Source organism: Mustela nigripes, chromosome 2, assembly GCF_022355385.1.
Source record: "Mustela nigripes isolate SB6536 chromosome 2, MUSNIG.SB6536, whole genome shotgun sequence".
Lineage (NCBI taxonomy): Eukaryota > Metazoa > Chordata > Mammalia > Carnivora > Mustelidae > Mustela > Mustela nigripes.
In genome coordinates this window covers 31968165-31981622 of record NC_081558.1, presented here as the reverse complement: position 1 = coordinate 31981622, position 13458 = coordinate 31968165, and the positions used below count along the sequence as shown (strand labels likewise).

The following is a 13458-nucleotide window of genomic DNA, read 5'->3' as shown; positions in this document are numbered from 1 at the left end:
ACAGCTTCTCTCCAGCTGTTGCCAATTTGAAATTCTGAGTGTTGATGAAATCAATGGACTTAGTTGGAAAAAGGATCCCAAGGGACCCGATCAAACTACCCCTCCCCCACCACACACACATACACACACACACTTGAATCAGCTTGTCCCTCAAAGACATATTTTCGCAAGCTCTGAGATACTTAAACGGTGCAAGCTCACGACTTTGGGGTTGCTTAAGCTTGGTACAGCTTCCCAGCGCATCCAGGCTCTAAACCAGAGGTTGTCGGTTTCTAGAAAGGACCAGATAATAAATATTTCAGGCTTCGTAGGTCCTCCCGTCTCTGTCATGACTGCTCATTCCCGCCATTGTAGTGGTATGGGGGTAGTCCTGTTCTAATAAAACTTTATTGACAAAAGGAAGTAGTGAACTGAATGTGGACCAGGGGCTCTACTTTGCAGACCCCTCTTCCAAACAATTCCTATTCATGTCTCTGCTTCTGGGGGAGGGAAATAAAGTCAGAAAGGGAAAACCCTACTGCGAGCGAACTAAATCATCATTGTGAGTCGTAAATGTCTGGAAGGCTAAGGTGAGCAGTTCCTCTTTTCTTTTTACAGAAATGTAAAATGGGGATGCACCATTTAGTTTGGCAGAAACACATCTCTGTCCTTCTGTGCCAGTTTCTTTGGAGGGGAGGGATAGGTCTAGGAAGGGCAATAAATAAGAAACAGAAAGATTCAGCCAAAGGGCTGCGTTACCTTGAAGTCTGCATTGTCTTCTCTCTGGACTTGAGCGCTTGCGTACCTCTGGCCTCGGAATAAAGAGAGGGAGGGAACACCACAAAGACTGCTTTTCTTCCATCACACCCAGGGCATCCTTTGAGGGTACTGATTTTTCTTGCTGTCCCCGGCTTCTCTGAGACCTTCCATTGGCAGTGCAAGTTTATTGCACATTCTGACACACTGGCGTTGCTTACAGCAGCCCGGCTGTAGCTTTGTCCTGATGGTTTAACCACAGAGGAGCACAGGTGACATTCCACGTGGCCCTCTCCTTGGCGGGGCAAGGCCTGCGGTGCTGACGGAAGCCTGTGGCCCCTGGGCATTTGCTCTGGGCCACAACGATCACTGGGCTAAGGATAAATGGAAGCCACTAGCTTCACAGTCCCCATGGAGCACAGCTCACAGATCCTGCATTATTTGGGGAGGAAAAGACCCTCTCTGCCTCGTAAGAAAACAGAGTTCCCCTGGAGAAGGAATGACTTTGCCTCCATGGCTCATGCAGTCGATTGGGATTCTGCAGCCGGGTGTTTCAGCATGTGTTGGGGCCCTGTGATCATTCCAGTGTCCCCTGTGGGGTCAGACTCTACAGGCTCCAAAGGGGAATTAAGTGGGCGGTCTTTGCCTCCCCCACTGCACCTCGCTTGCAGGCACGCATGCGCACACATCCCGGCTTGGGCAGCAAGGGAAGTAAAGTGTGTGTGTTGCAGCAGAAGAGAGTGACCTAGGAGAGCCCCATTTGGTTGGACTCTTGTCAGTAGGCAGTTGATTGGACACGGAGACTCGGGCTGCACACACATAAATGGTGTAAAGACGTGAATTTCCTCCGCGTAGAGAAGTAGTTACAGGCGCAAATTACTTTAACAGTGGCACGTCTTCAGTGAACATTGCCATCTCTCTGGCCTGGGCGGGGCGTGGTGGGTGTCGTCTTAGATTCTTTTATTCATAGGATCTACACCTTCAAGCATTTGTTTGCCTTTACAGTTGGCTGGGTACAAAACTCTTGGGGGCACACTTCCTTTCGTTGGCAGTTTGCGGTCTTAACTTCCTGCTTTCTTCCAGCATGTAGAATACTGCAGTACCAGTTAGCTAGTTGAGGACTGGCCAATAGGAGTCGGCTCCTGCCCTCGTGGAGGTTCTAGACTACCTCAGGAGTTAAAGGTGTCCTAGAGACAACACACAATTCCTGCAGCTGTGATAAGGCTTAACAAGGAAAAGTACATTTGTCCTCATCTAGTGGCACTACAATTTCCAAACTCAGATACGGTTGTTATACCCATTTTAGAGATGTGTCTCTAGAGGTTCAAAGATTGCCCCCAGTCACCCAGCCCCAGAGGTGGCTCTCCAGTTTGGCTTGCAGGGAGGGAGGGACGGTTTCCCAAGTTGAGGTGTGATCTGTGATTGTCTCGGGGGCTTGGAAGCTGCTAATTTAGACATATCTCCAGAACTGTGATTAATAAGCCCAAACACTTTGTGCAGATCGAGGAGCTAATTATAAACCACCCGTTCCTCAGCTTTAAAATTGGAGAGGCCCCAGATGGTAGGGCGCATAAAGAAGCACCAGAGACAATGAGATTGACAGGTAGGACCATGTGTTTCTGTTCCCGCAGTTGGCAACCACCCATCTGAATTACAATTGGTTGTTCCTTAAGTCCTGGCCCATTCCAGGTCAGAGGGTAGCTGCTTTTTTCCCAGCTGTGGCAGTGTGAGGCTTCATTGACCTTGATTGCATAAATATTTACTGAGCTCCAGTGGAGCACTCCTGGTTCTGAGGTAGTCCGGTGAGCAAGGAACATGATCCTTGCTCCCAGGGGACATCCATTCAACTGCAAACATATGAACTTAAGAAAACAAGTCAGGGTGGGGACCTTAGAAGTTAAGGCTGCAAAGCAACTGGTTGTTGTGGGGGACAGCTTGCTACTTGAGAAAGAGCAATCAGGGCAGGTATCTCGGAAGAGGTGACATTAATGATGAAGAGAAGTCAGCAGTGCAGAGGGGAGGGTTTTCCAAGGAGGGCTGGAATGAGCTGGCTGGTGGTGAAATGTATTGCTGAAGCCGTGTAAACTGGAAAGAGCATTTGGGTGATCTTGGAGGCCCCTCAGGGTCTTTAGATCTGCGTCAGGACTCTGGACTTTGCCAAGAATGAAATTAACCACAGAGACACCTGTTTAGCGGCAAATGCATGATGGTTGCCCATCGGTGGGCCACATTGGCCATTCTGTTCATGTTCTGCGAGCAAGAGGACCCTGGAGAGAAATCTGAGTTAATCTATCAGAAGGTTTATTCCTAAGTAAATTAATGTATTAATAATGTCTGCAGTGAGCAGGTAGCATTTACAATCCCAGCCCCATGTCCCCGAGGGAGTAGCCTATGTTTGGGATAAGTGAGTTTAGCAGTAGGCTGTGGGTTGAGCACCAGGACCCCTCCTGCTCTTGACAGAGCATTTTCCTGTGTGGGGGAGGGTGGAGATGGTTACGGTTATCCTGAGATCACAACACGAATCAGCAAGATCACCTCCCAGTGGGACTGAAGCTGCCCTTCTTTATGTTAACCTCCTCATCGAAATAAGAATCTGTTCACATAACATGATGTCCTCAGAAATGACAGGCTTTGGGGCGTCTAAAAGACAGGGAATTTACGGTGTTTGCTTGCTTGTTGATGCCAACGCTGATTCCACTCCAGAGCTGGAGGAGAGAGCCCCGCAGAGATCACTGAGCCCACCTGTACAGCTTTTGCTTTTGCCTGTGATTTTGAAGAATTTTTTCCTTCCCTCCTGGATGGAGTTCGTCTGCCCCGAAAACTCATTCATCATCCTGGGTTGCCGACCCACATCCTCTCCGCCCTCAGGTTGAGGAGGTTCTGGAAGTGATTAGGCTGTTGTAAATCAGCTTTTATGATGTTTGTGTCAGAGATAAGCACCAGAGAAAGGGGGAGTTAAAGAACTCATCCCCTCCTGCCCTGACAGTTACCCCAGTAATGGAATTAAAAAATCTATATGAAAGTACCGTGGTTGGCAGAATGGTTTCTCTGCAGGCATATCCAGCATTTAAAGGTGACTCTTTAATAAGAACCCTGCTTTATTTTTATACCTTGTTATTGAGGTATATATATAAGATAAAGCAAACAAAATATTAAACTGCACCTCAAGAAATGTTTCCGTGTGTATCCTTTTATAACCATCACCCAGATCTGGATATAGAGCATCCCCAGCACCCTCGAAGTTTCCCTTTCTGTCCCTTCCCACTGCCTTGATCTCTGCCACCAAACACAGCCTCAGCTCTTGAACTCCATCCAGATGGGATCACGCAACCTGTACTCTTTTGTGTCTGCCAGCATTTTCTGTGACATTCATCCCTGTTACTGGGTATCATTGTTCATTCTCGTCGTCATGTGGAATTCTGCCGTATGACGGCGTCTCCGCTGTGGCACGACTGTCCTCCGGGGCTGGATAATTTTCTGTTGTGGGGACTGCCCAGTGTGTCCACCGTGAGGTACTCAACGTCGTCTCTCTGGCCTCTGCCCATTAGATGCCAACAGCATACACCACCTGCCCCCCTCCTAACCCCCAGCGACTTCCCTGGGCATGGAAAACCAAACCATTGTATATGCATACACTGCTCGTTTTAAGAAACTTTATTTGGCAATAATTTCAAACTAACTCAAATGTTGCAAAAATGGAACGAAACCAATACCCAGAATGTATGCTTTACCTGGATTCACCGCTAGTTAACTGTTGATCCCATTAGTTTATTGCTGGTTCTCTCTTGCTCTCTCTCGCTCTCTCTTGATCTCACACACACACACACACTGCATTTCCGAACTGTGTGTACACAATGTACACACGCAGTGTATTTCCAAACCATTTGAGAGGAAGTCATATCCAGTTCAGCCATGTACTACCATAGCCTTCCCTGTATATTTCCCAGGAGGAAGGGTCTTCTCCAACATTATCATAAATTACCACTGTTATCAAAATTACCACAGTAGATTTAGCATCATATGGCTATTAATTGCCCAGGTCCCAATTTTTGTCAGTCGTTCCACAGCTATGCTCTCTAACATTCTCAGCAGAGAACAGGTTCCAGAGGGATCAGGTGTTCTACACAGTTGCCATGGTTCCTTTGTGTTCTTCGACGTAGAACATTCCCTCAGACTTCTATGGTACTGAAAAAAAAAAAAGTTTTAAGGCTATAGTCCCCCCTTTTTTTTTCTTAATAGAATTTTCCTCATTTGGGAGCTTATCTAATGTTTCCTTCTGAATCCACTCAGGAAATGTTCCTGACTAGAACAATGTGTGGGTGATAGTGTGTCCTTCTCAGGACCTACGTCAGGAGGCACACAATGTCCAGTTCTGCCTCATCGATGATGTTAAGTTTGATCTCCCGGTCAAAGTGCTGTCTGATTTCTCCGTTGTGTAGCTATTAAATATTTCCTTACAAACTAATATGGAGAAACACTTAACACCGTGAAAATATCCTGCTCCACCAAATTTTATCCCCTGACTTGAGCATAATTTGACTCTTGTGTGAATCAATCTTTATGTACAGTGGTTACAAAATGGTGGTCTTCCAAATCCAGCACCCCCCCTCTGCTCACCATTGTCCGGTGTACAAGAGCCCAGTCTTCTCCCCCATTTATTTATTAGAGGGTTTATGGACTTATTTCCTCCTTTTTCAATGGTTTATAAATCATTACTGTTTTAATGTTTTGATGCTCACGTTGCTCAGCTTTGGTGAGTGAGAGCCCCTCATTTTTTTCATTTGTAACCCTTCCTTCCTTTCTGGTGTAGCGAGATGTTCCATGCTCCTATCTTACCTTCCCTCCTCCTGTCCCGGAATCCGCTGTCTCTCCAGACTCCTCATTCCTTTTAAGGGGGAATGGTATAAAATACATTTTACTGATCCTCTTTCCTGCTAATTGACATCTGAGTTATTTATAGTTCTAAGCCACTCTAAAGAAAGCTTCTCTGAATACCCTTGCACATTTTTGGGACCTATAAACTGATTTCTGTTTGGTGTATAATCAAGAGTAACAATGAAAAATTGTAGCATCTCCACTCTGATTGTACACCCAACAGAAATAATCCATAAGTACACACACACACACCCAAAAGGACACAAATGTTCCAAGCAACCTCATTGATAGTGTGTGTGTGTGTGTGTGTGTGTGTGTGTGTGTGTGTGTGTTTGGCATAAACAGATACTGCTAAGTAGTTTTTCAAAGTGTTCATAACACTAGTTTTGTCCGGGGGTTGGAAGTTGTTGGCCCCCAGCCCTGGGAAAGAAGAATCAGTGGCCTGGGTCATACTGGGCCATTGTAATCCAAAGACATGTTTTCTGCAACCAGCAATGGCAAAATGGCTCATCTTCCAACAGGTAATGAGTGAAAATGCTGAGCTTTTACCACCGGGGCCATTCTTAAGCTTCTCTTTTGAGAGTCCTGCTTTAGGGCGGGCAGCATGGAAGTTACTCAGGTCAAGAACCCCCTGCTACTTGCAAAATGGTTTTCATTTAAGTGGTGCCATTGATAGCCTTTAGGGTCTGCAGGCCCATTGCTAGAGAGATACCCACTGGTCCTGGTGTTTTAAAAAGTGCCTCCCCCAGGGGAAAAGGAGTATCCTAGAATCCCACTCACATCTTCTGGCTGTTCAGGGCCAATTTAAAACCCTGGAGCAGTCATTCACTAAAGAGCCTGAGAGAGTAAATGTCCCTCTGTGTACACCCAGGGAGCCACTTAGTGTTCCACACATTTGAGCTGTGGAGCTCAGGGACGGCAGGTGCAGGGGGAAGCTGCTGGAGGCTAACAGGAAAGTGAGTTGCTCTGGTTTCAGGAGATTAGATGCGAGGCTCAGTGTTGATAGGAACTATTTGGGCATGGCCCAGCATGTGTCGCTGAAACCTTCCACATCCAGAATATCTGTGCCATGTACTTATAGTGCAGCCTTAGATCAAAGAAGTAACTGAAGCACTTTTTGTAAAGTGAAATTCTAAACAGAAGAAGCATGCATGAGATGCACAGTGGGTTCCTAGTGACTTCAATGAGCCTTTGGAAGAATTAGTAACTAGTAACATATAGCTGTGCAGATGCATTTTAACCAGGTGTCCTCTCTCGGTGGGCACCACCCTCCTGTGGAGTGGGGAGAGAGCTCTCCCAAACATTCTGAGAGCACCTTTGTGCAGTGTACAACTGCGCAACCGTATGCAGCGATCCGGGACAGACGGTGATTCCGATGAGCAAGACTGCACATTTATATTCACCTCCGTGGTCCTCTCTTTCCTCTCTACCCCCAGGCCTGTCCGCAGATGGTGGGGCCAAGCGCCAGGAGCACCTCTCCCGGTTTTCCATGCCTGACCTCAGCAAAGACTCTGGAATGAATGTCTCCGAGAAGCTGAGCAACATGGGCACGCTTAACTCGTCCATGCAGTTCCGGAGCGCAGAGTCGGTTCGCAGCCTGCTCTCTGCCCAGCAGTACCAAGAGATGGAGGGAAACCTCCACCAGCTCGGCAACCCCATTGGGTACAGAGACCTGCAGTCCCACGGCAGGCTGCATCAGAGCTTTGATTTTGATGGGGGGATGGCCAGCAGCAAGCTGCAGGGGCAGGAGGGCATGAGGATCCAGCCCATGAGCGAACGCACGCGGAGGAGAAGTACCTCCCGCGACGACGGTCGCCGCTTCCGACCTCACCGCTCCAGGCGTTCCCGGCGCTCTCGCTCGGACAACGCCCTGCACCTGGCCAGCGAACGCGAGGCCATCTCTCGGTTAAAAGAAAGGCCCCCCCTCCGAGCCAGGGAGGACTACGACCAGTTCATGCGCCAGCGGAGCTTCCAGGAGAGCCTGGGCCAAGGGTCCCGAAGGGACCTGTACGGCCAGTGCCCGAGAACGGTGTCAGACCTGGCTCTGCAGAATGCCTTCGGGGAGCGCTGGGGACCCTACTTCGCCGAGTACGATTGGTGTTCTACCTGCTCCTCCTCTTCGGAGTCTGACAACGAGGGCTACTTCCTAGGAGAACCCATCCCCCAGCCCGCCCGCCTGCGATACGTCACAAGCGATGAGCTGTTGCACAAATACAGCTCCTATGGGCTCCCCAAGTCTTCCACGTTAGGGGGCAGGGGACAGTTGCACAGCAGGAAAAGACAAAAGAGCAAAAACTGCATCATTTCCTAATAGGCTTGGGGTCAGGGAATGGGGGAAGATGGGAGCTAAGAATGTACATTCAGAAACTTGCACTGTTTTCCATTGTAAAGCGCTTTTGGGGGGGGGGGTGGCTAGAGGAGAAGAGGGAAATGCTGGCCGTGGTGGAGGCAAGGTTATAGACTGACTCAATAGGTAGTCCCAGTTCTCGGCATGTTGAATATTATTTGCACATTTCACTTTGGAAACGCTATAGACTCTGGAGGCCAGGGTTGGTCCCCTCCTTCCCGTCAGTCTGTGTTGAGTCGCCTTTCGCAAGATGGCAAACTGTTTCCCGCTCGCTTATACCCTCTCTGGTTCTCTTACTTTTAGGACCCTTTTTCCAGTAAGTAATTTGTTTATTATTAGCCAGGACCCAAGACTAAGTTATTTACATGTCCATTGTAAATGCAATGTAAATGAGAGTTCTGATAAAATATTTTTGTATTTTGTAATATCAAAGGAATTTCTATATCGTAGGACTCAGTGGAAATTTGCATGCACGCCCAGCGTTGTCTTTGAGTAGTACATTCAGAGGCGGTCCAGGACCGCCTTTTCTTTTCTTTTTTTTTTTTTCTTTTTTCTATACAAATTTGTTACATGTCAGTGAGACCTTTTTCAAAGGAGTTTATTCAATTTGACTTTTTGTGGCTAAAAAAAAAATTAACCATTACACCCAAAGTATTTTATGCTCCATTCTACCTTAAGGAGACATCCTTAAGTCTGCTCCTGCCCTCGGTAGAATTTCTTCTCTACAAAGTGATAGTAATTTTTTTTTTAATTGCAAACGTAACTTTTGCCAATTAGAGAAACCAACCAGTGTCCGTAAACTCCCGTGAGCAACACCGTCCCTGCTGGGAACATTGAAGTTGCTTGCTGTTGATCTGTCCCTTGGGGAAAATGAAAGTGACTGTGAGTGGTACCCGTCGTGTGATGTCAGCATGACGTTGTTTTGAATGTGGCATTATTTTCTGGTGCTCATGTTTCCTGGATTATATTATCTGCTTTCCTTTACCAAGGCAGACGGAACAGCTGCCTTAGGCTGACAACCGGTTGTCCTCAGTGCAAATGAACTTAAGCAGTAGACATGTAGAAGGTCCTGCGGGGCTCTGGGAGGGACGGGGTGTTCTAGATCGTACGTCATGCGTGGAGAAGGAACAAGGGAATTCGAAAGCAGAAAGCAGGTCAAGGGTAGAGACTGAAGGGGGATATGAAGGAAGGTCAGAGTAAAGAGCAGCTTCGGGAAATGAAGTAGAGTGGGAGGTGACCGCTACCTTGAATAACCAGCCCCCCCAACCCAGTGCTTGTAGAAAGAACCCAGTTTAACACGCCCCGTAACCAGAGTGTCTGGGTGACCCAGGAAAGGGAGCAGCTTGGGAGATTTCAGGGTGACGGCCTTGAAGAGCAGACGCTGTTCAAAGGGGGATTTCCGTGTTGAACTTTGGGGACTGTTGGTCAGACAGAAATTGGGCTCAAAAGTGAGTTTGCTTGAAGAAGACATTTAACGGTTGTGTTGTTTATAGTAAAATAAAACTTCCTACCTTGCTTCAGTTCACAATGAAGCCCTTGCTTTCTCTTCCATTCTCCTCCTCCCTTGAATGGATTGTAGCAGTTGAAATAATCCATCGGAGGACCCACCTTTAGTGAGATGTACTGTTGATGTAGTACACGGTGTAACTCAGTGGCCATCTGCCGTGGTGAGGTGAGCGTGGTCTCTTTTCAGTATAGTAGTTAATATTTTCTAATATTTTTTTTTTATGGAGAGAATGTGAGATGTGGCTTTTCAGACACCATCCCAAATGGGTCTGGGGAAAAGAAGGCTGTAAAGGATGTGGAAATGGCACTCCATTCAGGATGTATTAAAATAATTTGCTTTTCAGGTATTAATATGACATTTGTCATTGTCACTGATTAAAAAAAAAAAAAAAAAGCAATGCAAATGTTGGTTGTGGCTGTTTTCCGCATGCTATCTTCATATCTAAATGCTTCATTACTTATCCAAGCCTCCGGAGAATTAACTCTATTACGTTTGTATAGTAAGTTTGTAAACTGCTTGGCAAAACTGATTAAGAAACAATGTGCAACACCATGCTACTGAAGTGGCAGGTTTCTGGTAGAAATCGGGCGAGTCCAATTTGGAGTTTGGAGTTCCTTGATTGATGAGAATGAAAAGGCATTTTGGAAAAAGAAAAGAGAGACAAAAGTAGATCGCTTAACATAGCAAACAGCTGAAAATCATGTCTGTCCTCTGTGGCCTGGAATCCAATGAAAGAAATTCTCCTGGTAAAAGCTGCTTTCTAAGTCCATCCTCTCCAGAAGTACCCCCTTACCTTCCCCCCATGAGGCTTGAGGCACCCTCCGCAGGAAGAAGAGGGTGGCCTGAAATCGACCCATAGCCACATCCCATGAAGGGGTTGGGAGGACGAAGCGATTTCAGAGCTAGCTGCCCAGGGGGCGCCCGGCAGCTCAACTGGCCAGAGCTTGAAATATAATTGAGATGGAAGCCTCAGGGTCACACTGTCTCGAACCAAGGTCGCTTCCGTGTGTTCCATTGCGGCTTCTCCCCACCCCACACGCAGCCAGGCGCCTTACAGACGATGCCCACGAGGCTGGTTAAATCATCACAAAGGTGATGGGACCTCCAAGTGAATGCCCCGGAGAGAGCAGGATGTCATGGTCGTAGGAATCCTACCTGTTCGTGATGACTTACACCTAACATCACAGAACTCCGTTCCTGAAAACTCAATGTGTTCTCTTTGGAGGCAAGAACTTAGGGTCCTCACCTGATCCCTCTGTCATAACCACGAGCTCTTCCTCGTCAAGTTTTGCCTGTGAGTGGGGCTTACACTCACCTCTTCCTAGATCTCCTTGCATCTTTGATAGACCGTTCCAGAAAAGTAATTTTTCCTAGTTCCCTCTCATCTCTAATACTTTGGGTTTGCTTTTTCTACCTCTCTTCATATTGGTCCTCTTGGCTTTTGGTGAAAACGACCACTTGGGTCTTCAGGTCGTTTCTTATCGCTGCTCAACTCAGTGGCAACAGAACGGGCTCTTTTCCAGGAGGAAGTAGCCATTGACAGTTTCCTAAATGTCCCTGCCAATACATATGACCCTCGATACTGTGAACAGCTTTCTTAGCAGCCTGGTGGCATGGAGGGTGGCGTTTAGGTACCCTTCCTTCTGTCCTATAGTTCCGTGAAGTTGAATGAGGTGAGGGAAAGCAGAACCATGCTCCTAGGTCCTGCACAGGTTCAAGGTGGGTAGAGTTGTGGATTGGTTGTTGGTTGTTGGTTCTTCCTACATTCACCTTCTCATCACTAGTCCTTCCCTTCTGTCCTCAGCCAGCCCAGTGAACAAGCAATTTTGTCTTTCCAGGAGGGGACCACAAGACAGCTCTTGCTCTTTCTCTGTCCCCATCCTGTAGGATGCTTTTGCACTGCAGCAAACTATTTCCTTCTCCTGCGGTGGTTTTCCACTGCTTGGGTCCCCCTCACCGTATCTGAGTTCAGGTGCGGCCAGCGATGACACAGACATAGCACACGCTCTCCCATTCCTGCAGCGCAGCTAGTAAAACCAGCGAATCTCACCACACTCTCCCAGGGAGCGTGGATGCAGTCTCAAAAATCTTTGTGATGCTCTAAGCACCGAGGATCAGTGGGTTAGAACTGAGGTCATTTGATAACAAATCTCATTTGGGAACTGATTTTTATCTCTGTCTTTCCATCATTTGCCGTTGGCCCCAAATGGCACACCAACCTTGTAGGAAGCATCATTCGTAAATGACTGTGAGAGCCCCCAGTTCCTTTGTGGGTGCTAAAAGTGGAGGCTGACTTCTTTAGGCAAAACAAAGACAAATCCCTTGGGCCTCCTTCTGCATTCCCATGTTCTTGGCCAATTATTACAAGCAGCCTTCTGTTCATCGTTTTGCAGAGGTCAGATAAGAGGCCATCTTATTCTTCATCTAATCCCACCTTCTAACCAGAAATAACACAAATACTTAAATTCCAAGGAGAAGTGCTCTTTGTGTGTTTCTGTCTAACAGAAACCAGATGCTAATGCCTAAGACAGAGGATCTATCTAGGACCAGAGTAGAGTGGGAAATGAAACCAGTTATCCATTTCGTGCCAGAAGAGTTGCTGTTAGCAACGCTTTAGCACCTTGAAGGCGGCTTCAGATTGCCGCCTTTTGAGGTGCATCTCTCAAAGCACAAGGGAAGTAGAAATGAAGCCAGCTTTGCCTCGCCTCCAGTGCTGGGTCCCTTGGGGCCATCAGCAGACACCGGGGCTTGTCTTGTCTGGCCACTTGGAAGCAGTTGTCAAGGTTAGGACCAAGAAAGGATTGGATTCCTTTTCCATTTTCTCATAACAGTAGCCCAGTCAACACAAGACTGCCATAAACCATGACTCACTGTTGGGAGCTATGCTCTTTTATACGCTCACTTCCTGCTGACAAAGCTAGCTTTCCCCAAGGGGAATTCAAAAAGGAGGGAGCAAAGTCACGTCGTGGAGGAAAACATTTCTGGTGATTGAGATTCGATGACTCTGAAGGATAGAAAAAAGAATTGTTCTATCCTGGCAGTTTTCAGAGACATCCCTTCACCCTACTGGGCATTTGGCCATCTGTGTTCAATAGGTCCCTGACCCACCTTTTTTAAGATTTTTTGGAGAGAGTTACCCACTAGTAAGATCTGTTCTCCAGCCTCCGGTTGATACTCCCGTGTTTCCCTAAAGCATTTCGGTTCTACGATGGACCCTGACTTCACGTTCTAAGGTCTACAAGTCCTTCATTTTCCTTAGGAAATTAGGACTTTGGCAGTTTTCCCTCTCCAAACCGCATTCTTTCCTGCACAGGATTGCTTTGCCCATCTCGTGCTTTAACTCCCAAGTGCATAAACAAAACCTCAGAGGGTCTGAGAAGGTGAGGCAGGCCAGACTCTGTGTTGTGTGTCGAGTGTCAAGCTTTTTCTAAAGAAGGTCTGCAACGGGCCTTTGGTGTGGGCTCTGCCAGAGACTGTTGTGAACACTTTGCTTGAGATCCGTGCCCTGTAAAATGGATATGTTTTACTGATGTCTGTAATACATTTGTAAACTTCCAATAAAATTTGAATAAAAGAAATGTTGCCAATCTTCTCAGTCCTTCCTCCCTTTCCGGATTTCTTGAAATGGTTGCCTTTGAGCGTCTCAACAAGGAAGACAGAGGCTACACGTGTCAGGGGATGAGATTTACTATGAAGGATGAACCCGATGAAGTTGGGATTTTTCAGCTTCAGCGCTGCGGTCGTTTCGGGCCAGTTCATTCTGGCAGAGAACGGGCCCATGCCTTGTAGGATGTTTAGGTCAGCAACATCGCTGACCTCCCTATGCACTAGATGCCAGTCGCTCCCCTCCCCCTGAGATGTGACCACCCAAAATCTCTCCATGCCTCATGCCCATTAGGATGGCTGCTATCAAAAAAATAAAGCCTAACTGCAGTGGGGAGGGGAAGAATGTAAAATGGTGTATCCTCCATGGAACAGAGCACAGCAGTTCTTC

The 13458-nt window shown here is 47.3% G+C and overlaps 1 protein-coding gene across 4 annotated transcripts in view; it reads left to right on the top strand.

The window, feature by feature from the left end:
* The window catches only part of PRICKLE2 (prickle planar cell polarity protein 2), a 319924-nt gene extending 306868 nt beyond the window's left edge, over nt 1–13056 (top strand). For all 4 annotated transcript variants that reach the window (XM_059390095.1, XM_059390096.1, XM_059390097.1 and 1 more), the window contains one exon: nt 7047–13056. In XM_059390095.1, coding sequence (XP_059246078.1) covers nt 7047–7921 — 875 coding nt within the window. In that variant the 3' untranslated portion in view covers nt 7922–13056. The remainder of the gene's footprint in view (nt 1–7046) is intronic.
* Nucleotides 13057–13458: the final 402 nt, after the last annotated feature.